General features: G+C 41.6%; 2 protein-coding genes across 4 annotated transcripts in view; one reads left to right on the top strand and one right to left on the bottom strand.

Annotated features, from left to right (window-relative positions):
- Positions 1–6,742: 6,742 nt before the first annotated feature.
- The window catches only part of PRC1 (protein regulator of cytokinesis 1), a 27,697-nt gene continuing 11,358 nt past the window's right edge, over positions 6,743–23,081 (top strand). Inside the window, exons 1-7 of one of the 3 annotated variants that reach the window (XM_036734987.1) lie at positions 6,743–6,935; positions 16,640–16,772; positions 17,003–17,125; positions 18,013–18,246; positions 18,330–18,500; positions 19,590–19,739; positions 20,450–20,597. In XM_036734987.1, the coding sequence (XP_036590882.1) occupies positions 6,925–6,935; positions 16,640–16,772; positions 17,003–17,125; positions 18,013–18,246; positions 18,330–18,500; positions 19,590–19,739; positions 20,450–20,597 (970 nt within the window). In that variant the 5' untranslated portion in view covers positions 6,743–6,924. The remainder of the gene's footprint in view (positions 6,936–16,639; positions 16,773–17,002; positions 17,126–18,012; positions 18,247–18,329; positions 18,501–19,589; positions 19,740–20,449; positions 20,598–23,081) is intronic. The other 2 variants (XM_036734986.1, XM_036734985.1) reach the window with 2 other exon arrangements.
- On the bottom strand, positions 14,318–14,800 carry LOC118828414 (60S ribosomal protein L21-like). The gene has a single exon (XM_036734992.1). The coding sequence runs from the start codon at positions 14,798–14,800 to the stop codon at positions 14,318–14,320; it is 483 nt and encodes a 160-aa protein (XP_036590887.1).

The following is a 23,081-nucleotide window of genomic DNA, read 5'->3' as shown; positions in this document are numbered from 1 at the left end:
TCCCTGCACAATAGATGAGAAAACAGGCCCTGGGAGGTTAGGCGATTTGTAAATGGCAGAACTTAGTCTCAAAGCCAGATCCTCTTTTTTATTTCACCAAAATGAATATTTCCTTTTCCATTGTGGAACAGAGAAGGGAAAGGATTATACCTGAAACTGTGACTCTCTATTAAGTATCTTAATAAATTTTTTCTGAGCAGTCCTGATTGTGATTCCTTCTGGCCTTCCCCCTAATCCTCTCGACTCTCTCTCCTGCACTTTCTTTTTACCAAAGTCCCTTTTTCATTATACTAGACCTTAACACAATGCTAGGATGGTTCTAGAGCTGCCCCAGGGGCATGGGTCAGAACCAGAAACAGCCCGCTTGGGGAGTATTCTTTAGACTGGGACTACATTTTGGAGTGGGAAACAAATTTCAATTAAATTTGGCAAAGTAGAAGAGGTTAGAGAGACACAGGATTGTTAACTGAAATAATATCATTTACAGAACTAGTTAATATCAAATGCCATTTTAAAGAAAGCCAGGCTCATGGCCTCAAGGAATTTGTTGCTTGAAAATTCCTACAAGTTATTGTGAACTTGACAAACTGAATAAAATGATCATTTTCATATATATTGTAGAATGGGAAGAAGGGATTGTACGTGATAATCTCCTAGGTAGAGCTGGCTTTTCTAGGTAGGTAATAAATTCATCATGTAACACTCAAAACTCCTGCTTGTCTGTGATTTCTTCTGGCCTGTGTTTGTTATAATGGTTATTAACATTATTTTTAAGGATCCTACCATATTCCGAGGTGAAGATAGGGAAGGTCTGAAGGCATAAAAAGGAAAAACATGGTCTTGATTCTGGGATTTTCTTTTCAAATGGAATATAAAAGTAAACCAGGAGAGGGGTTACATTTAATTTCTTCCTCTCCTATAATCAGTGCCACCAAGTTCAATCCATCTTTCCTTCAGAATGTATTTGATTTTTGTTCTTCCTGTTCTCACCTTGGTCTAGGCTGTCACTGTCTGAAGCCTGAATTACTGAGAGCCTCTCACCAGCACAACCTCAGCTTAGCTAGGTGTTTTCTTGTCTCTCCATCATAAGTCGCTCATTTCAGCTTTTTGACCCTTTCCTATTCCCCACCACAACTTGATATATTTTCTCTCCCACTCTGCAAACCCTACCCGTCCTTCCAGGCCTAAGTAAAGTCCTATCTCTTCCATGACGTCTTCTCTAGATACTTTGACCCATGAAGCTTAGTGTCTGCATTTAGAAATACAAAATTTCCAGTAATATTTATGCCACTAGAGAGAAAAACTTTGGGAGAAAGGAAGGAAGTTTTTGGAAAAAGTTGAAATATACATCAGATTTATTTTTGTATTCTTTATGGATCTATGTGGATTATTATGGCTTTATTAGGAACATAAAAGTATCTCGAACAATTTGGTTTGCTCATAAAATTATGTTCCACATATCTAGAGATGTGAAGTCTCCGAAAATTTGGGTTTTTTTTCTTTTTTTAAAAATTTATTTAATTTATTTAATATATTTAGTTTTCAGCATTGATTTTCATAAGAGTTTGAATTACAAATTTTCTCCCCATTTCTACCCTCCTGCCCACTCCAAGATGGCATATATTCTGGTTGCCCCATTCCCCAGTCAGCCCTCCCTTCTGTCACCCCACTCACCTCCCATCCCCTTTTCCCTTACTTTCTTGTAGTGAAAGATAGATTTATATGCCCCATTGCCTGTGTATCTTATTTCCTAGTTGCATGCAAAAACTTCTTCAAAAATTGTTTTGAAAAACCAGGAGAGTCATCCAAAAAAAGTTGCCTCCCCTTCCCTGTCCCCGTTTTTGGTATATCTTTTTTCCCTAAGTAGGCCTATCTAATTTCAACACAATCATTGATCAACCAGCAAGTATCTATGGGACATCTCTTATGTATGAATGAATAAATGAATATTTACTAAGTACTTGCTGTGGGTAAAACAGTGTGCCAAAGATCTAAGGATACAAGCAGAAAACAAGACAGTTCCTGATGTCATGAAGTTCATGATTTAACAGTGAGAGACAACATGTAGGCAGTTCCAACAAGTAAGTAAAAAAAGCCAGTGGTCCTCAATGGTAGCAGCAAAGCAGATGGTAACGTCTTTACCATCAATTAAACCGACTGTGTTTCTGAAACACTGACACTGCTGAGGGCTTTGGTGGGGAGAACTTCCTTTTCTTACTCTTCAGTAGCTGCTGAGGAGGAAGTTAGTACTGCAGCTTTTGGACAGACAGTTGCCAGGTGGAACATCCACAAGGATTGTTCTCCTGGCATGGCAGAAGAAACATTAGACATGACCTCTCTTTGCCCTCAGAGAGCTTCGAGTTGAGTAACTGGGACAAAACAATATACAGAATATTTAGGGAACAATCAAGTGCCAACATTTATGGTGCCGATTATAAATGGAATGGGAATTCACAGAAGGGAGAGACTAATGTGGTCTGTAAATGAAGGCTGAGTATCTGACAACCTACAGGGATAATGATTAATGAATGCTCTGGAAATAAAACACTTTTAACAGTAATTCGTTAAAAACTTTTTGATCACACAAAGCTGTATCACATATAACAGGGTTCCACTAAGCCAAGCACATTCCTATCGACACAGTACAAAGATGCCCCCACAGAGTTTCTGTTTGTCCTTTAATAGCTGAAGATAATCACTGTCATTTGTCTTTGCTGTCTCTGCCTTCTGTTTGTACTCTCCTTTCCCCATTATGATTCATAGAGGCCATCCGTTCATAGAATTCTTCCCAGATTTTTCTGAAACCATCCTATTGACCAAAAATGACAATCTTTTATAACACAGTAGTGTTCCATCACATTCATATCCCATAACTTGTTCAGCCATTCCCTAGTTCAGCATCCCCTCAGTTTTCAGTTCTCTGCCACCACAAATAGAGCTGCTGGAGGTGTTTTTGCACACATGAGTCCTTTAGAGAAAATCTCATAACAATTAGGGTTGTCCAAAAGTGGAAGTGAATGCCTGCAGAGGTGGTAGGTTTCCTCTTGTTGAAGGTCTTAAAGTAAAGGTCGAATGACTACTTGTTGAATGTATCTTTGGGAAGAACTCCTTTTAGGTATGGATTAGTCTAGATGGCCACTTCGGTCCTTGCCAGCTCTAAAATTCTGGGTTCTTGTGCTGTTTTGCATTTTAAATGTTCTATTTCAAATTGTGGGATGGAAAAGTGTTTTTAGGCACCAGCAAGTAGGTGAAAAGAAACTCTTTTGGACTGGGAGGCTCATGAACTCACTATGGAGTTAGACTACTCCAGAGGACAAAATCTGATTGAGTACTATGGTGATGGGGAGTCAAGAGAAGGGAATTTTCTCTCCCAACTTATTGATGTCAGACACAGCACAAATACCAGATTGACCCGGACTCTTCCATGTGCCATGCTTATGGCTAAATTAAAATTTACAGTTGTTTAGTCATTTTTCAGTCATGTCTGATTTTTCATAAACCTGCATGGGGTTTTCTTGGCAAAGATACTGAAGTGGCTTGTCATTTCCTTCTCCAACTCATTTTACAGATGAGGAAATCAAGGCAAGCAGGGTTAAGTGACTTTACCCAAGGTCACATAGCTAGTAAGTGTCCTAAGGCTGGATTTGAACTCAGGAAGAGGAGTCTTCCTGACTTTTTTCAGTTTTTTTTTTTTTGAGGGGGGAATGCAGGGCAATTGAGGTTAAGTGACTTGCCCAAGGTCACATAGCTAGGTACATGTGTTAAGTGTCTGAGGCCGGATTTGAACTCAGCTCTTCCTGACTCCAGGGCCGGTGCTGTACTCAGTGTGCCATCTAGCTGCCCCAATCTTCCTGACTTTAGGCCCAGCACTCTATCCACTTCACCAAGTGTAAAAACAAAAAGATTTCTATGAGCAAATGTAGTTGCCTGGGCTTTGCATATTTAGCCTTTCAAAGTGAAGCACAGCATGAGGTTAGCTACAGCTGGTGAAAAAATATTCAGCAGATGAATATTATAGAACAATTCTGTGGCATTTTAAGAATTTCCTCCTAATAGTATCCATCTCCTAAGAAGCTAGGTAATGATAATGGAGCAGCTGTATTTTGTCAAGCCTGGCAAATCTTTAGACTATTAGGGACCAATTTAAATCAATTAGATCAAGTTAATTGTTCTTGCATGTGTTCTAAAGCTGAAGGTTCTCTTAAAAACTTTTAGTGATTGAAAAATGTCACTGCTCTAGAGTTTTCAAAGGCATCATACACTTAGAGGCATTGCATATTTTCTCAAAGAGTGAATGAAGATGTGCATAAACATAGCAATTTTTTTAACTAGTTCTATCATTTTTTTTTGTTCCATTAGAACCATAGGGTTACTTTGCTAGAGCAGCCTTATTTTTATGATTGGGTGACTGTAGAGCTTTTTCTGAGGAAGCAACATTAGTATCTTTATGCAGTATATAATGTATAATGACATATAGATCATACTAGAATTTATATACTGTACAACTTTTAATTATTATATGTAATTTTTTAATGTCAGATGTTATGCATTATATATTATGTACATATGCCATTTTCTTGCCTATCAGAACCTACATACCAGATCTTATTTAGAATATAAAATACTATTAAAGATTTTTTCAATTTTTAAAAATAGTATTTTATTTTTTTCCAATAACATGTAAAGAATTTTATTTTTTAAATTATTTTATATTTATTTTTTAAATAAAATTTTGAGTTCCAAATTTTCTCCCTCCTTTCTCTTCCCCTTCCCTAATACAATAAGCAATTTGATATAGGTTACATATGTGCAATCGAGTAAAACATTTCCATATTCATCATGTTGTGAAAGAAGAAACAGAACAAAAGGAAAAAAAGACACACAAAAAAAGTGAAAATAGTATGTTTCAGTCTGCATGAAGACTTCACCAGTTTTGTTTTTTTCTGGATGTGGATAGCATTTTCCATCATGAGTCTTTTGGAATTGCCTTGGATCACTGTATTGCTGAGAAGAGCTAAGTCAATCACAGTTGAACATTGCACAAAGTCGCTGTTACTGTGTACAATGTTCTCCTGGTTCTGCTCACAAAGAGAATTCTTGAGAAAGTCCATCATGCAAGCGCCTCATGGAATTTTCAATATCATCATGTTAATAAAGATGCAACTTGAAAAGGTGTTTGGGCCCAGAATTCTGTTCTAAATTAAATAATAAGCAGGACACATATAAAATTACGGTTCTGTGTTATGTCAGCAGCTGTTCAGTTTTTGATGATAATGAAGAATTCATAGTCTTTGGAGTAAGTTTGGCCCCTCACAGCACAAATTCTTGAAATGATACACTATCCCTTAGCCCATCAACAAATTTGATAGGAGAATGAGTTCAGTTGAGGCAGAAAGAGAAGAAAATATTTGAAATGCTGCTGTCAGATTAATCAAGAATTTATTAAATGCCTGTTAGATAACAAGTGATCTGCTGGGCTTTGTGGATACAAATAGGAAAATGGACAGTCCCTCTTTTAACATTCAGCGGAGGGCTGGAGTGGAAAGAAGACAGACACTGATTCGAAGGAGCAGCTTTTTAACTTCTGAACAAAAACCATTTTTTTAAACCCATTATAGTTCTAATTGAACAAAAAGAATGGTAGAACTAGTAAAAAAAAAATGCCATGTCCATGCACATGTCTTTATTCTTTGAAGAAACATGCAATGCCTGTTAAATATGTGATGCCTTTGAAAACTCCAGGATGGTGAGATTTTTCAATCAGTACAAGTTTTACTTTAAGGGAACCTGCAGCTTTAGCACACACGCAAAAACAAATCACCTTAATCTGATTCTGTTTAAACTGGCACACAGACAAAATCATTTAAGAGGAGGCTACTTTGGCCTTTGATTCAATGGTTATTTTGAAGAAAGCAATCATGCAACACTGTCCCAAAACTAGATATTCTTCACTCCAACTGTAAAGGAAAGGTAGAAATCAAACACATCAAAAATGTCTTTTTAAGAAAGCAAATTTGAAGACATTTATGACCTAATTTCAGAACACTTACATATGTAGTATAGTAACTGACATTCGTATTTAGGCAGAGAACTGTGAGGTACGTTTAATTCTGCACGTGAATGATTAGTTTTCTGGAATAATAATTTAGGCAGAAGAACGCTTTCCTGAAGATAAACATTTCAGGGATAAATGGAGCCGCTCGACATCTCCAGTAAGTTCAGGCATTGCTGGTGAACACTAAATATTAGTTTAATGCATATCCGACACCTCTGGCCCACCTAACACCCCTCTCCTGTAATGAACAAGAATTACGCACATGCTCTGGACCAGATTAATCCTTTCCTCTGGACACGAAAGTGGTGTTCCTTGTTCTGGGACCTCTTTGCAAAGTGCATCACTGCCTCCATAAGACGGCAGGATAAGTGAGGACAGTCAGTACCAAGAAGGTCCCTGTCATTTGAGGAAACGAAAAAGAGCTTGATGGAGGGAGTAGTCTTTACAAAGACTCCAGGGGCCCCTAGAGCCCCTTCGCCCCTAAATCTCTACAGCTAACTGCCCTTTCCCACGGCACTCAGGTCCAGAAATTCCCCAACCACTCCATTCCCCATCCCCTCCCGCACACTGGGCTCATTGAGTTGCAGACCAGGCTTTTTCCTCCCGGACAGGGCGGGCTGTGTTTCCAGGGCAACGAGGAGAGCGTCGCGCATTGACCAATCACAGGGAGGCCCCTCCCCGCGGGCCGGTTTGAAATCCTTGCGCAGGACAAACGGTTCTAGTCGATTTCCCCGGGAGTCGGAGTCGGAGCTGTTGGTGTGGGAGCTGGCTGGTGTACGCTGCCTGAGGTAGTTTGGGGTCGGATCCGAAGCGGCGGGGGTCGCCTACTCCACCGGGACTGAGTCTGAGCCGGGGACAGGCTAGCCGCCATGAGGAGAAGGTGAGGGCGGCGTTGGGCTCCGGGCTGAGGCCTTGGGTGGGGCGTGAGGCCATTTTAGCCCCAGACCTGGGTCACTGCTGCCCCTGGAAGGTCGAGAGCCTCTGGGGAGCCCAGTACTGGCTTCGACCTAGCCCCGGGGGTCGGGGAAGGGGCTGGAGGGGTGAAGGTGAGGAGTGGCCGCCAAGGCTTGGATCCCTCCTTGGCGGGAGAGGATTGGGGAAGATCTCTTGGGTAGAAGGGCCTGCTTCTAGGAGGTCTTTTATTTGGCCCTTGACCTTTACTCTGAGCTCCTTGAAAACAGGGACTGCCTTTTTTGCTTTCCTTTCTGTCTTCCGGCCTTTCGCAGAGTGCCACGCACACGGTAGGCGCTTAAAAAAAATGCTTGTTGACTTGGGAATGCACCTAATCCAACCCCTACGCCCCCCCCCCCCGCCCCCGTAAGATTTCTAAAGGAAATGTAAGCTGCTTTTCTGGCTCGCTGCCAAGTTTGGAGTGCGGCTTCCGAGCACCCGACCGAGATGCGAAGGTTCTGGTGGGCTTAGTTGTCTGGGGAATCTTGATTCGCACTTGTGCACGGAGAAACGCCCCGAGTGGCTGCCCTGAATCATCCCCACCCTTGTGGGTGGAGACACGCCCCTCGGGGAGATGAGGAAAAAACTTGAGCTTTTTTCCCATGGGTGTGGAGCCTAGTATGAGTCCTGGGGAAACCAAAAGCTGGCTCTCGGGTAGCCGGGGGTGAACCGTGTGTGGATTAGGTGAGGTAATCATGACTGTTTTCCCTGGTTGGATAAGAGAGTGGGTGGCTAAACCGAGGAGTTTGAATACCACGTGGACAAGCTGATACATTGTGTTCGTCCTCTACGGACCTTGAGAGACTTGGAAGAAGGGACTGTCTTTTGCCTTTCTTTGAGTCCCCAGCCCTTTGGCGTGGCGCCAGGTACATAGTAGGTGTTTATTGACCCGCCTGGTAGATTGGGAAGCCTACGACGCTTTAATTAGGCAGTAGTGTTCCTTTTTGGTACAGTCAGATAAGGAATTGTCTACTGTCAGCCCTTTAAGGTGTGGCATCTTACATATGCCCGCTGGGCAAGCCCCACTTTAAATTTCCTTGTCCAGCCCGTGTCTAGAAACAAAATGTTTGGTGTTATGGGAAGTCTCTTGTCCTGACTCCCAGCCTGAATTAGTTGAAGCCAAACTTAGCAGAACTTGAAATCAGGTTTTGTGTTCCTGCAGCGTTAGTGTGTATGCTGGTTAGCTAAGGCAGTTAAAGCAGGCTACCTTGAGGTCAGCTAAGGTCAGGTTTTCAATCCTTAAAGTTTAACTCTGGCCAGCCGGTCATCTTGCAAATATCAACGGGCAAACAAGACCGAGGCAAAGAGAGGCAAAGTTGTTAACTGTACTAGAAATAGCAATTCAAAGTGTCTTTCCTTGTTGCTTATAGTTAAAATAATTTCACATCTGAATGGAAGCTTAGCTTCCAAAAATAGCTGTTTTTCTTAGTGTTGGATTTTGGTATGACCCAGGCAGCCTTATGAAACATAGAATGGAAACTATTTACCTCTTCTGCTTTAGCCGTGTCACTACTACCAAAAAGTGAACATAGAGCGGGAGGAGGTAAAATTAGTCAAGTCTACTATAAGTTAAAAGGTCTTTTTTTAAAGACTGAAACCAGTGTATAGGATGACATCAAATTGGGTGTTACCTAGATTATGGTGTAGTGGAGAGAGTGCTGGGTTAGAGGTTTGAAAGGTAGAGATTCACATTTCATCTCTGACACTTTCTAGCTGTGTGACCCTGGGCAAATAAATCACAACCTGTGAGCCTCTGGTAACAATCCATTTCATCTAAGTCAGAGACCCTTCTATTCCCGTAGTAAAGAGGGGTCTCACACGTGGGGTTCCTTAACTGATGGCCCACACATTTCTAGAACTCAGTTGTCCAGGGGTAATCCAAAGCTTGATGTACCTGAAGAAAGACTGTCAGATTGATCACCTGAATGCTGATATTGACTGTGACTGTATGTTATTGAAATAGGGCACAGTGATCTCAAGGCTTTATTTTCTAGAGTGCATCTCCCAAGTCAGCAATTAACAAGTGATAAGGTACTAAAGAGATATTAAAAATACGACTGATCATTTAAATAGATGAGTTAAAGCTTGCCCACAGGGAGGGGAATATGACGACCTCTTGCAATCATTTCCAGGCCTGTGATTTATAGTTGATATTGTAAAAAGGACCAGAAGTCTAACACTTGAGTTTTTCAGGTGTTATAACTGAATATGTATAGTTTTTTCAGGAAAATATTGTAGGCAGTGTGATGTAATTGCATAAATACTGCCTCAGATTATCTGTGCAAACTAACTTCTTTAGGCTTCTCAGTTCTCTCATTCCTATAATTGAGGCTTGATAGAGTCCTCTAACTCTGTTTCTACTTAAGATTAGTCAGGATTTTAATTTAGTTTTATTTATGGGGTTCTCATTGGAACGGGGCTGGACCTGGGACCTCATCAGTATAGGAAAATCCCTGATGAGGAACCGCCTTCCACCAATACCAATCAGCATCTTTTCTGCCACTTCTAGGGCACTGACATAACATGACTCACCAAGGATCACATAGACAGTATGATCAGGGTAGAACTTGAACCCGAGTCTTCCTGGCATTGAAGCCATTGCTCTGTGTTTTTGTGCCGTGCTGCCTCTCCAGCATATACTAGAGTTATGTCCGTTGTAATACTTAAAGTACTTGTAGAGGCGTAAGGGACTTGAGAAGTCTTTTAACCCAAGCTCTTCATGGAGATGAGGTAATTCAGCCTGCTTATGTTAAATGACTTCCTCCCAAGGTCACATAGTAAGTGGCAGAGCCAGGATTCCACCCACATCCTTTGAACTGCAGTGACTGATTGCAGCCCCCTCTGTAAAGGTAAAGGTTCTTGAGAGTTGCCATGACTGGAACAAACTCACACTCTGTGACCACATCCATCTGGGCTGGTCTTCAGACATCAGATCTACCTGTAGGCAATCAGTGGTCTTGTACCATTTAAAATGCAGGGAAGCATCTAATTGCCAAGTTTTGATAGTGAATTAATGTTCTTTTTCCTGGTTGCTACTGCTAATACTGCTAATGTTCTCTACCCCAGCTTTGGGGTTTGCTTTGAGATTCCTAGGGTTCCACCAGGTCAGTGAGGTATGGTGGAAAGAGTGCTAGATATAAGCAGGAGACGAAGACTCAAGTCCTGATTCTGGTACCTATTAGTCTTATGACCCTAGTCAAGTCACCTGATGTCTTGATTCATCTGTAAAATGTTGATAATGGTATTTGCATTCTCTACACTGCAGAGTTGTTGTAGGGAAAGCATTTTGTAAGCCTTACAGCTTTATGTAAATGTAAGTTGTCCTTCTCAAAAGCCGCATCAGAGAGTTTGGGGGCTACCACGTATCCTTAAAGGATATTCCAAATGCATTGTAAACTCTAGTAGATCCTAGCCGCTTAGAGAAGCTTCGAACGGAGAGGCCTGTGGACCAGTGTTATCTAAGACCCAGTCTAGCTGAGATGAGAGAGGCTCATCACCAGACGGCGCCATCAGATGTTCTGGCCATACCAACTCATTAGTCTTGTCCATGACCCTTGTCAGGTCATGGAACCACTTGCATTCTGTTGGTGAACTGAATGTACCCTATACCAATGAAGTGAAATCGTCCACTAAAGGATTGCAGTAAATTCCAATGGACCATAAAGTATCTAGATTCATGGACTTAAGCAGGTTTCCAGGGAAAAAATAAAAGTTATGAAGGTTTTTTAACACCAGAGTCTTTTATATTTGATCTTAGAGGTAATAGGGAGCCACTGGAGTTGATTGGATGGGGCGATATGGTCAGACTTGCTCTTTAGGGAAATGGCTTTAGTAGCTGAGTGGAAAATGCTGGATTGGGGAGAGACTTGAGGCAAGGAGACCAACAACTGGCTATTGGCGATAGTCCAGGCATGAGGTGATGAGGGCCTTCACCAGGCTGATGCCAATAGCGGAGGAGAGGAAGGGGATATATACAAGAGATGTTACAAAGGGAAAATTCACAGGCCTTGACAACAGATTGGATTTGGGGGTGAGAGACAGTGAGGAGTCAAGGATGACACCTAGATAGATAGTATGGATGACTAGGAGGATAAGGTGCCCTTGACAATAATAGGGAAGTTAGCAAGAAGGGGAAGTTTGGGGGGAAAGATAATGAGTTCAGTTTTGGACATGTTGAGTTGTCAAAGGGACATCGAGTTTGAGGTGTCTAAAAGACAGTTGGAGATATGACTGGAAGTCAAGAGAAAAGGTAGAACTGGATAAGTAAATTGAAGAATCAGCAGCATAGATTTGGATCCATGGGAGCCGATGATATCATCAAGTGTAATAGTATAGAGGGAGAAGAGGAGAGGGCCAAGTGAGAGCCCTGATAGGAGACACCTGTGGGTTAGAGGTGTGGCCTGGATGAAGATCCAGCCAAGGAGGCTGAGGGGCTGTCAGAGATGTACCTAGGAGAAGCGGGTGATTGAGAGTTGACAAGAAGAGGATGAGGATAGAGAAAAGGCCCTTAGATTTAGCTGACTGTTAGTTACTTTGGAGGGAGCATCCCAGTTGGAAGCTATTCTGTAACCACTCAAGAGAGTGAGAGGAAAAGAAGTAAAGACACCTATTGTCAGTGACCTTCTCAAGTGAAGACTTTTTGAGGATTGGGAAAGACACAAGCATATTTATAGATAGGCATGGTAGAAACACTTCATCAGTCATGTTAGTCTGTCAATATGTCAAAAATTTAAGTGCCTACTGTGTGCCAGGCACTGTGCTAAGCTCTGGATTTCTGTTGTATATACTGTGCTTTTCCCCTCAACTCTGACATATATAAAATCTGTATGTGACCTCTGATTGGTGCGTGCGTGTGTTAGTGGGATGTTTTCCTTGCAGGGTGGTCTGTTTTTACCGAAGTGGTATTTATTGTTTATTTTTTATTCTCCACATCTTCGTGATGTGTGTGTAATCCTGGTGCCACCGATGACAGAAAACATCAATTAATGGGATACATGCAGAGGGGGTGTGTGTGTGTGTGTGTGTGTGTGTTTTCCCTCTCCCTTGGTCTGAGTACTGTGGGAAAAGTATGAAACATAATCCCTGACTTTGAGGAGTTTTTAATCTATTTAAAAAGTAAGAACCAGCACAAATGTAATCATTAGGATATAATTAAATACTTAACTCTTAGATGAGAAATCCTATGTGGACTGGAGTGTTCAGGAAAGCTTCATGAAAGAAATTGGGGCCTTAGAGGATACTGATGCCACTTGGATGGGCAGAGTTTGGGTGGGGAGTATATACAAAGACAGGTATGTAGATGGGAATAAGTATGATTTGTACAAAGAACAGTAAAGCGATTGACAGTTGGAATTGGGTACATGGGGGGAGAGTCCTATGGGTAGGATGGGTCCAGGTTTTGGAAGGCTTTGATTTAATGATACAGACACACTGGGAGGCATTTGTAGGCTTAGCAGAGGAGTGACATGATGAAAGTGGTGCTTTATAAAGATTAATCCTGCCATAAGGTGGTTTGAATGGTAAGAGACTGGAACTAGAGAGGTGCTAGGAGAGGAAGTAGAGAAATACCAGCTAGGAGGCTCTTGCCATAATTGGGTTGTAGTAATAATAAAGCTAGCATTTATATAGCATTTTAAGGTTGACAAACCTCAGTACCTGTGTTATCCCATTAGATTCTCAAAACCACCCGCTGTGGTTTCAGAGATGGGAAGTTGAGCCTTAGGTTAAGTGACTTGTCTAAGGTCAAATAGCTAGTAAGTGTCTCAGGTGGGACTTGAACTGAAGTTAAGACCTGACTCCAGGTCCAGTTCTCTTAGGTCTGGTGGGGGTGGGGACAAAAAGAAGAGACAAGAAAGAGTGACTCCAAAAGACATTTCAGAGGAAAAATGAATAGCATTTAGTGACTGAATAATATAGGGAGTGGAGAGAGAGGAAAACCAAAGGCCATGCTATTTACAGCCTTGGTGGTAACACTTAGAGAAACAGGAAGGGGCATTTGTTTTTGGGGTTGTCTCTCTGTTTCATCAGCATTTTGTCATCTTTTTTTCTCTCTTCCTCTTAGTCTTCTCAGTCTTCCCGCCCCCATTATATACCACAGCATTAAAGCTGAAATATGTTTGTTATATATCTAAAACTAAATTTAATTGCTTTTTTACTAGATGGCCTTCAAAGAAAGGCATCTTACTAGAGTAGAAAACCTTCAATTAGGAATTGGGAGGCTGTAGCAGCAATCTGCTAGCATCTGCTGTAGGGGTGTAAGACCCTCCAACAACCAGCACACAGAAACCTGCCAACACAGGTTCTTTGATTTGCTTTACTAGGGAAAGTAACTTTAAGGGGTTAACAGTCTCAGTTTAATCAAACATACAAATAGATCAGCCCCCTGAACTTCAAGGCAAATGCAAACAGAAATTATAATCAACAGACAGACCTTGTCTGATTCAAATCAAAATTCATAGTTACCAGAGAAACACCAATAGCTGGGTTGCAAAGCCGGGAGGCAGTTTGCAGCTTGCCCAGAGTCTCAACACTCCTTCCATGAGTGTGCCCAAAAGTCAAAAGCCAAGCTCTCCTCAACCTGTTTGGAGCCCTGAGAGCTCTGACCTCACCCAGGCTGGTGTGGGGAAAGTTCCCCATCCCCCGATCCTGTACAAATCAATGACTCCCAATTATCTCAGTGCTGAGAAATACTCCAAGACAAAAAGATGCCACTTTATCTGCCCCATTCAAACAAAGGCCAGAATCAGTAAATCACTTCAGAGAAGAAGAGCAAAAGGTCCCACCTTAATTACTATTACTGAGGCCTGAGTTAGATTTCCTCCATTAATTAGCTTTGCCTTTCAGTTCATACAGAACAGTTCAGTCATTTGTAGAGGAGAGGTTAGAGTAGCTGAACCCTGTGCCTTCTGGCTCTAGCTTCTCTAATTCTAAAATTTTTGTTCGTTCCTCTAGTGGGACAGTAGCCCTTAGCAGAAAAAATGACTCTCACGTGTGCTTCCTTTTTCACCAATGTCACTTCTGTCTGTCTTAGATAAGGTCCTAGAAGATAAGAATTGTGACTTTTTTTAATGACCTTAAGACAAGTTCCATGAATTACCTTTTTTCCCCCCAAATGAGAGTTTTGTAGTTTGACAGATTAAATACCATCCCAGTCTTAAAGGAGCTTACATGGAACTAGTTAATAATTAGAGTGTGTTTCTGATTGAAGTCATATATCCCAATATAGAAAAGTTACTTTTCTCTGACCCATCAAATGGAAATTTTTTTTTCATAATCCAAGTTTTTTTTGTTGTTGTTTTTTTTAGCAGTCGCTTATGCCGTGAATTCGTAGGGGATTGGTTCCAACAGCTCAGGTTCCTTGCCATTGGTTCTCACAAAGTGTGCTTCTCTGGGTGGAGCAGGCTGGCGTGTCAGTGGAACCCAAGTGCCTTTTTCTTTGGCTTCCTTCTTCTGCTGATCGTTTTCCTTTACACGCTTCAGGGAGCTATCTCTGCTCTTAGAATGCTTAATATGCTCAATACGCACATTAATTCTCTTGGCTAGAATCTTGCCCTTAACCTGCTTGTTTACAACAATGCCTGCAGCATATTGACTAACATTACAGACTCGTCCAGTCTTGCCGTGGTAACATGTGTGGGGCATTCCTTGCTGAGCTGTGCCCATACCCTTGGTATCTACAATATCACCTTTCTTGTATATTCGCATATACGTAGCCAAAGGGACAACACCATGTTTTCGAAAGGGCCTAGAAAACATGTAGTGTGTCCCTCTACTTTTTCCTTTTGTGTTTGTCATTTTGGCAACTCGCTGGAATATGGCAGAGCCGGCGGAAAGCCAAATGAAAATTTTTAAAGCAGGTGGTACATGAATTTATTTGATAATATTAATAAATAATAGAGCCCTGGGTATAAGCCCTGCTTTTGATGATTGTTACCTTTGTGACCTTGGGCAAATCACTTAACCCCTCTTGGCATCCATTTTTTTTCATGGGTAAAATGAGGGCTCTTTTCAGTTTTAATTATACGATCCCATGCTAAACACCATGCTAGGGGCTGGTGATAGAAAGATAATGAAGACATGGTCCCCAACCTCAGCAGTGGTACTGTTTGCTTTATGTACATAGATGTACATAAGTCTGAGAAGAAATTGAGATTTGCAAGGGAATTAATGAAAAGAAATGAAGTCCAAATGGGTACACGATTTAGATATAAAGGCTGATACTATCAACAGATTAAGGGCGCCAGGAATAGTTTCTGTCAGATTTATATAGAATGGAGGAATTGATGACCAAATGAGAGAGAGAACATTATGAAATGCAAAATGGATAATTTTGATTACATTAAATTGAAAAGTTTTTGCACAAACAAAGCCAATGCAACCAAGATAGGAGGGAAGCAGAAAACTGAGAAAGAATTTTTACAGCCAGTGTCTCTGATAAAGGCCTCATTTCTAAAATATATAGAGAAATTTAGTCAGTGTAGTCAAATTTATAAGAATACGAGTCATTCTCCAGTTGATAAATGGTCAAAGGATATGAACAGGCAGTTTTCAGATAAAGAAATTAAAGCTATCTATAGTCATATGAAAAAATGCTCTAAATCACTGTTGATTAGAGAAATGCAAATCAGAACAACTCTGTGGTACCATTTCACCTATCAGATTGGCTAACATGACAAAACCAGAAAATAATAAATGCTGGAGAAGATGTGGTAAAATTGGAACACTAATGCATCATTGGTGGAGCTGTGAACTGATCTAAGCATTCTGGAGAGCAATTTGGAACTGTGCCCAAAGGGCTATAAAAATATGCATACCCTTTGACTCAGCAGTACCACTTCTGGGTCTGTATCCCAAAGAGATCATAAAGATGGGAAAAGGACCCACATGGACAAAAGTATTTATAATGGTTCTTTTTGTGGTGGCCAAGAACTGGAAATTGAGGGGATTCCCATCAATTGGGGAATGGCTGAACAAGTTGTGGTATATGAATGTAATGGAATACTATTGTGCTATAAGAAATGATGAGCAGACAGACTTCAGAAAAACCTGGAAAGACTTACATGAACTCACGCTGAGTGAAATGAGCAGAACCAGGAGAACATTGTACACAGCCAGGTTGTGCGATGACTAACTTTGATAGACTTATCTCTTCTTGGCAATGCAAGGATCTAAGACAACTCCAAAGTTGGATTTTACTCATTCCTCAACAGCTATGGTACATGGGAGGCATATTGTTGAAAGTTAAGGGCTTGTACTTTTTCAATGAGATACTAAATTGTAAGTCATATTGTGTGGGATGAAAGACCCTCACCAATTAAATTTATAATAAGGAGCCATTTCAGGGTGGGAACAGAAATAAATTTTATTCAATTCTCGAGAATAGGGCATCCTCTGCCAGAACAGATCTAGCAAGGGAGGCTGAGTACTTTATTGTAAGAGATTAAGACTTAATATGTTAGATTATTGGATTTTCGTGAGTTGGTAAGAATAAATGAGTGGGTAAAAAATGATTTATTAGGCATTTACTATGTGCTAAGCACTGGGCTAAATGCTAGTGATACAAATAGCATTATTTTTAGTCTTTGTAATATTGCTTCTAGTCTTGGAATTCATGAGGTTTATATTTTTCTTCAGTGAAGTGCTGGCAGAGGAATCGGTGGTTTGTCTCCAAAAAGCCTTGAACCATCTTCGAGAAATCTGGGAAGTGATAGGAATTCCAGAGGACCAGAGGCTCCAGAGGACTGAGGTTGTCAAGAAGCATATAAAGGTGAGTGACTTTGGTTTTAATTTGTGATTTTGGTGTGTGACGAGCGTTTGACATTGGCTGAGATATGGGACACATAGAAGAGATTTTTGTCCACTACATAAAGGTTATGTGATCATAAGGTCTGCCTGTTGTTGGCAGCCTCCATTCTTGGAGTATGAGAGATCTCCTCACCACGCTTTTCTTCCCAGTTAACACCCCTAATTGTTCTGTGGGTGATTCTTTTGCTCCAGGGTCTATTGGACATGATGATCGCAGAAGAGGAGAGTCTAAAGGAGAGGCTCTTAAAAAGTATCAACTTTTGTCGAAAAGAGCTTGACGCTCTGTGCAGGGAATTAAGCCTGGAATCCTTCAAAGTAAGTTTTATGTGCAATTTCTTTAGAGAGCTAGCTGTCAGAAGTCAGGCCTTGGCACTGAGAACTGGATGTGGTGCCAAATCAGAACTCAAATTTGAGGGTACAAAAAATGGAACAAGGATGATTCCTGGAAAGGGAAGGGCCATAGAATGCAAGGACAAACCAGGAAGGCTGATGCTGAACCAGTGAAATACTAGGATACACTGCCTTTTTCTGTAGAAAGAGCTGACCAAGAGATTTTACTCATTCCTCAATGAATATGGTACATGGGAGGCATATTGCTGGAAGTTAAGGGCTTGCACTTTTTCAATGAGATACTAAATTGAAACATGATACTATGATAAATGCTATAATGAAATCCAGATACATGTTTTGTCTTATACGCAAAGCTCACCCAGTAGAATGGTGAGCTCCTTGAGGGGAAGGGATGCTTGGAGCAGGTACTGGATAGAGAAAATTGCTTCTTAGCAGGAGAAGGCTCCTGATATGCTAGGTAGGCCATCCTGTGTCTTAGAACCATATGCAACTTCCCCCTCATTTCATTTAAAACTGAAGGAACTGGAGATGTTGCAGACATTCTGTACTATTCGAGTCTCTATCCATTTTTCCAGTTCTTCTTGTGCTTCACCCTTTCTCCTGTTCCTGAGTGCTTGCTCATTCACAAATTAAAGCATTGCCTCTTCTGCCAGCCTTGGTCAGGTCCCTCTACTGTGTTTGAAAAGTTCTCCGCCCTACAGGCAACCTTGTGATGAGAATCTTTGAATTTAGCTAAGCTGGCCCTCATCTAGCAGACATACCCCATTTGTCCTCAAAACCCCTGTCCTTGCTTGATTTTGAAGAAGGTCATTGTAGGCCTTACAGCATTGATACGCCCTTGTTTGGTGCAGGAGAAGGAAGAGAGCACCATCTTACAACTAGAAAAGGATTTGCGCACCCAAGTGGAAGTGATGCTCAAGAAGAAGAAGGAGAGAATGCAGGAATTGAAAGTGCTGCAGGAAAGGGACCAAGACTTCTGTGAGGTTCTTTGTATGACGCCGTACAGCATCAGCAGCACTTCGGTCCCCAGCCTGGAGGAGCTGGACCAGTTTAAGCAGCACCTGCAGTCTCTGGCTGAAACCAAGGTACCATCATCTATCTCCCCATGTGCTGTCCGGTCTGGTTAGCTCCCCCCGGGTGCCACTGTGACCACCTTGCTTTTCCATAGGCAAGTAGGCGGGAGGAGTTTATCAACACAAAGAAGCAAATCATACTTTGTATGGAAGAACTAGATCACACCCCGGACACGAGCTTTGAGAGAGACGTGGTGTGTGAGGAGGAAGATGCTTTCTGCCTGTCCCTGGAGAACATAGCTGCACTACAGACACTTCTCCGGCAGGTGAGCAAGGTCCTTTATGGGTTATGTTTGGTTTCAACAAATCACACAACCCTCCCCACCCCAAGCCCAGGTGAATCTTCCACAATTCACTGAACCTGAAAAGGAGTGAAACAGGAAAGAGGATAGTAGTGTGCTCCTTAAACGTCATTAGTTTTTGTTTCTGCTAAGAAAAGCCATGGTTATTCTTTATTAAATTAGTGCCAGTCTCATGCAAGGTTTTTGATCTGACTTTTGTTGCCATCTAAAGCTGTCTTCATTTACATAGTTATAGCAATTATATCTATTTATCGAGAGAGAGAGAGAGGAAATGAGAATTTCAGTTCTTTTTTCCTCTGTATTACTTCATCTACATCTCCCCAGAATTAGTCCCTTATGTTCATAATCAAAATGTGCTCAGTCAGTTTTCAGTGGGTACACTGTTGCTTTTTTTTTCCCTACACAAAATAGCTAGGTGTTCTTGATCTCTGAGGGACATCTACCCGACGAAACCCTAGGCCAAAGGGTAGAACAATTTTAGGACTTTGCTTTTATGATTCCAAATTGCTTTCGGTAATGGCTGGACCAATTTACAGCTCTGCCAGCCTCAGTGATTTCAGCAGCATGCTTATTTTCCTTCACCCTCTGAGTTTTTCCATTTTTACCAATTTGATGGATGTGGGATGATATCTTAGCATTGTTAATTTACATTAAGTTGCTTTCAGGTCAAGTATATAACTTAGTGCTGGAGGAGTGTACAGTCAGGGCTTTGAAACTTTTGTTTTCAGAATCAGGATTATCAACTCTGACTTGGGAGGCCCTTGGTACTTGTAAACTTCAGAAAACTGGCTGTCTTTTTTTTTTTCTTTTTCTGTTTTAAGTAAGCAAGCTAAGGAAATATGTAAGCAGTGAAGTAGGGAAGAGTTAAACAACGTTGTGGTGTTTATATTCCAGCTGTTCAAAAATTGACTGACATACATTAAATACACAAATATGGAATTGAAAGTTGGAGTACAAGACTACTTATTGTTGCTTGGCAAGCAGTTTCTCTTTGGGAAGGTATAAGACTTAGGTGGCCTTGCTTTGTATAATTCTTGGCACTTTCTGATTTAGCTGGAAATGGAAAAGACTCAGAATGAAGTTATGTGTGACGGTCTACGATCTCGAATCAGAGAACTCTGGGAGAGGTTACAAATACCCCCTGAGGAGAGAGAAGCCCTGGCCATGTTCATGACTGGGTCAAAGGCCAAGATAAGGAATGCGGTAAGAAAATCTGATGGGAGAAGGGAGCTGAGGTCCTTGTAAAAGGGATGTGCTGGGACTTTCTAACTGATGTGTCAGGGCTCAATAGAGAGGACTGTGTGAACTGCTTTTTCAGGGAATAGTGACAGTCATCCCAAGTGTTGGTTTTAGTGTGTACACGCATAGGTTTTCAGACCCTTATAACTCACATTTAAGTTTCATAGAACATGAGCATATCTCCATGGCTTGCTGGTTTGAATTATACTCCCAGAATGTGAAACTCAACTATTGTGAAAGCTATTGTAGACACATCTATAATTCCTTAATACCATTTGCAAGATTTAGGGAACCTCCTTCATGCCTTACCTATTGGAAATCATCATAGCTGATTCCTTTGAACGCTAGCCTGACCTTCCATTCTTGTCCTCCTCCCTGTTCACTGCTGCTGCTACTGCCCTGTGTTCTATGAGACAGCCCTTAGGGAGCTGACAGTCCAGTCAGGATGGTGTGTGCCATTTACTACCTGTGTCCAAGAACTGAAGAGGTGTGGGATGCTTTGGGTGGTTGTCCTGACAGCAAAAGACTCGTCTTGTCTCTTCTGCTCTCAGCTGAGGCTCTGAGTACATTGCTGGTTGCCAGGGAAAAGCTGGGCAGTCAGTGAGTGGGGGAGCGCTCCCATCGTTCTCCAGATTAAGAAGGTAAGCATTTTCTGGTATTTCTTCCTTTTGCAGCTGCAATCAGAAGTGGATCGACTGGAGGAACTAAAGATTCAAAACATGAAGAAAGTGGTTGAAGCGATCCGGGTGGAGCTCACTCTGTATTGGGAAAAGTGCTTTTATAGCCAGGAGCAGAGACAAGCCTTTGCCCCCTATTTTGATGGTTGGTATGGGGCACATAGTTTTGTAGATAAGCATGAGAAACTTGGGTGCTCAATATTTTTGCAAACCAGGCCTACCCTCAAAAAAGCATCAATCTTTTTTAAAAATTTCTTTATTGATATCTTTGGATGCTGCCTAAATTTCCCCATCTCCCTCTCCCAGAGAGTCATACAATATAACAGCTTTTTTAAAGAAAAAGGTGAAGAGAAAAAAATCTGCAAAACTGCTCAATACATCAAAAAAAATATCTTGACCACATGCAATGTTCCATACCAATACCATTTCTAGGAAATTCTAGGCATAGGGAATGAGCCAGGGCACTAGTCCAATTTGTCTGGAACATAGAGAAAGTAGAAAGATGAGGCCCGGAAATATAAACTGGTGCTGCATTGTAGGGAGCTTTTAAATGCAGGCCAAGGAGAATAAACTCCTAAGTGGCAGGCGATAGTCATTGTGAAGAGTTTGGAGCAGAGCAGTGATGAAGTAACCAAATCTGGGTGTGAGGCAGTTGGAAGTCTGTTAGCAGTGTGAACAGTGGCATGAAGACTTCACTATCTGGTTCCCACCTACCTTTGCAGTCACTTCTACCTCTTTCACTCCAAGCAGTCACTAGGATGGGCTTTTTCTTGTATCTGACCTTCTATCATCTCTGCCTTTGCATAAGGTGTTTGCTAGGTATATCATGTACTCCCTCTTAATCACCCTTCTTTAGGGCCCCTACCTTCCTAGAAAGCATAGGTCAGGTGCCACCTCCACTTGTTAGTGCTGGCTGTGTGAAAATTGCTTCATATTTACTTCTTTGTTTATACTCTGCCTCCATGAACCCCTCCTCCCCCCGAAAAAAGAACACTTCAAAACAAATAGCCTTTGGGTGGGTTTTTTTGAGGGGGGGTTGGGTTTTGTGGTTTGTTTTTTTTGTTGTTGTTGTTCTCTAGTGTTAAGACAGTGTACTGCACAGTTTGGGGGTTGGGGGGAAGGGTGGGAAGCGGTCCTGAACTTATTTTATTCATTTTGGGGAACTTCATGGACAGGCACAGTATTTCTGCTGCGTAGTCTCAGAGAATTGCCTGAGTTAAATGACTTGCCCAGGATCATACAGCCAGTATGTGTGTGGAGTGGAGCTTGTGAACCCAGGTCTTCTTGCCTCTGAATCTGGGTCTCTGTGCCGTGCTACCTCTCACAGTAGTCGTGGGTCGTGTTCTTTGCACATAGTAGGTGCTTGATAAACATGTGAATTATTGAACCTGTTTGGAGGCTGTTGTGGTCCAGATATCTTAAGAGTGAGGATTTTTACTAAGGTGATAGCAAGAGTAATAGGAAGAAAAGAGAACCAGTGACAGGTGTGACACAGGGAGCTTCAACGGGTCTTGCTGTCAGTGGTGAGAACCCTGTTAACCCTAAGGTTTCCAACATGGGAGGTGGGCTGAATGGTGGTACCACTGACAGAAATGGTGAAGCCAAAGGAAGGAGCTGGTTTTGAAGGGGAAAGGACGCTCGGATTTGGACACATTGACTTGGAGCTATTAGTTGAACATTCTGGTGTAGATGCCCTATAGGCCATTGAAGTTGTAGGTCAAGGCCTCAGAAAAGAAGTTGGAGCTGAAGATCTAGATTTGGGAGTTATGTATGTTGAAGTGACTGCTGAAGCCATAGAGATGAAGAGGAGGACTATGAAGGAAAGTCAGAGAAATCCTTGGGCAGCACCTCCCTTCAGAGACTGAGGAGCTGGCAAAGAAAACTAGTATTTAAAGAGGGAAGAGAACCACCAAGAGAACGTATGAGGTCTGTGAAACCTATAAAGCTGAATGATCAGTGACAGATGTCAAGGAAGACAAGGCCTGAATAAGAGGAGGGTGGATTCAGTTGAGGGGTGGGAACCAGAAGCCAGATTGGCAGAGGCTGAAAGGAGGAGGGATGGTGATGAAGTGTACCCAAGTAAGCAAAGAACTTTTTCATGAAGTTTCACTTTGAGTGAGAGAAGGAAAGCCCATAGAAGGCCCTTTGAGGATTAGGGAGGCCTTGGTGTATTTGTAGGGCAATACCAGAGGAATAGTGAAGGAGCGATTAAAGATGCATGAGTGAGAAGGAATGACGATCATAAAGAAAGTGTAGGAGTCATTGGAATCAAGGCTAAAGTTAGGATTACCCATAACAAGGAACAAGTATATTTCCTCTGAGTTGGAGGAGAGATAACATCAAGAAGCCGTTGAAGATTGTCAGATGACCTGAATCTCTTCAGTGAAATAGAAGGCCAATTCATCGTCTGGGAAGGAAGGAGTGTGGTTAGGGATGTGAAGAAAGAAGGTAGTTAAGAATAGTTTCTGTGAGGAATTAGAAAGGGAATCAGCCTTTATTTTCTAGCTATTCAGTATTTTATTTTTTGTATTGATTGTCATTTTTTTTTACATTAATACATAATATAATCATTTTCATAACATAGTATAAAAAAGATGATTGTACATGAAACTGCAAAGCACAGCTTGCT

The sequence above is a fragment of the Trichosurus vulpecula genome, chromosome 8 (genome assembly GCF_011100635.1).
Source record: "Trichosurus vulpecula isolate mTriVul1 chromosome 8, mTriVul1.pri, whole genome shotgun sequence".
Taxonomy (NCBI): Eukaryota; Metazoa; Chordata; class Mammalia; order Diprotodontia; family Phalangeridae; genus Trichosurus; species Trichosurus vulpecula.
The sequence above is the reverse complement of the archived record's forward strand: the minus strand, read 5'-3'. Positions and strand labels throughout refer to the sequence as shown.

Coding starts and splice junctions, on each gene's coding strand:
- LOC118828414 (XM_036734992.1), bottom strand. CDS start 14,800: ATGACAAACACAAAAGGAAAAAGTAGAGGGACACACTACATGTTTTCT.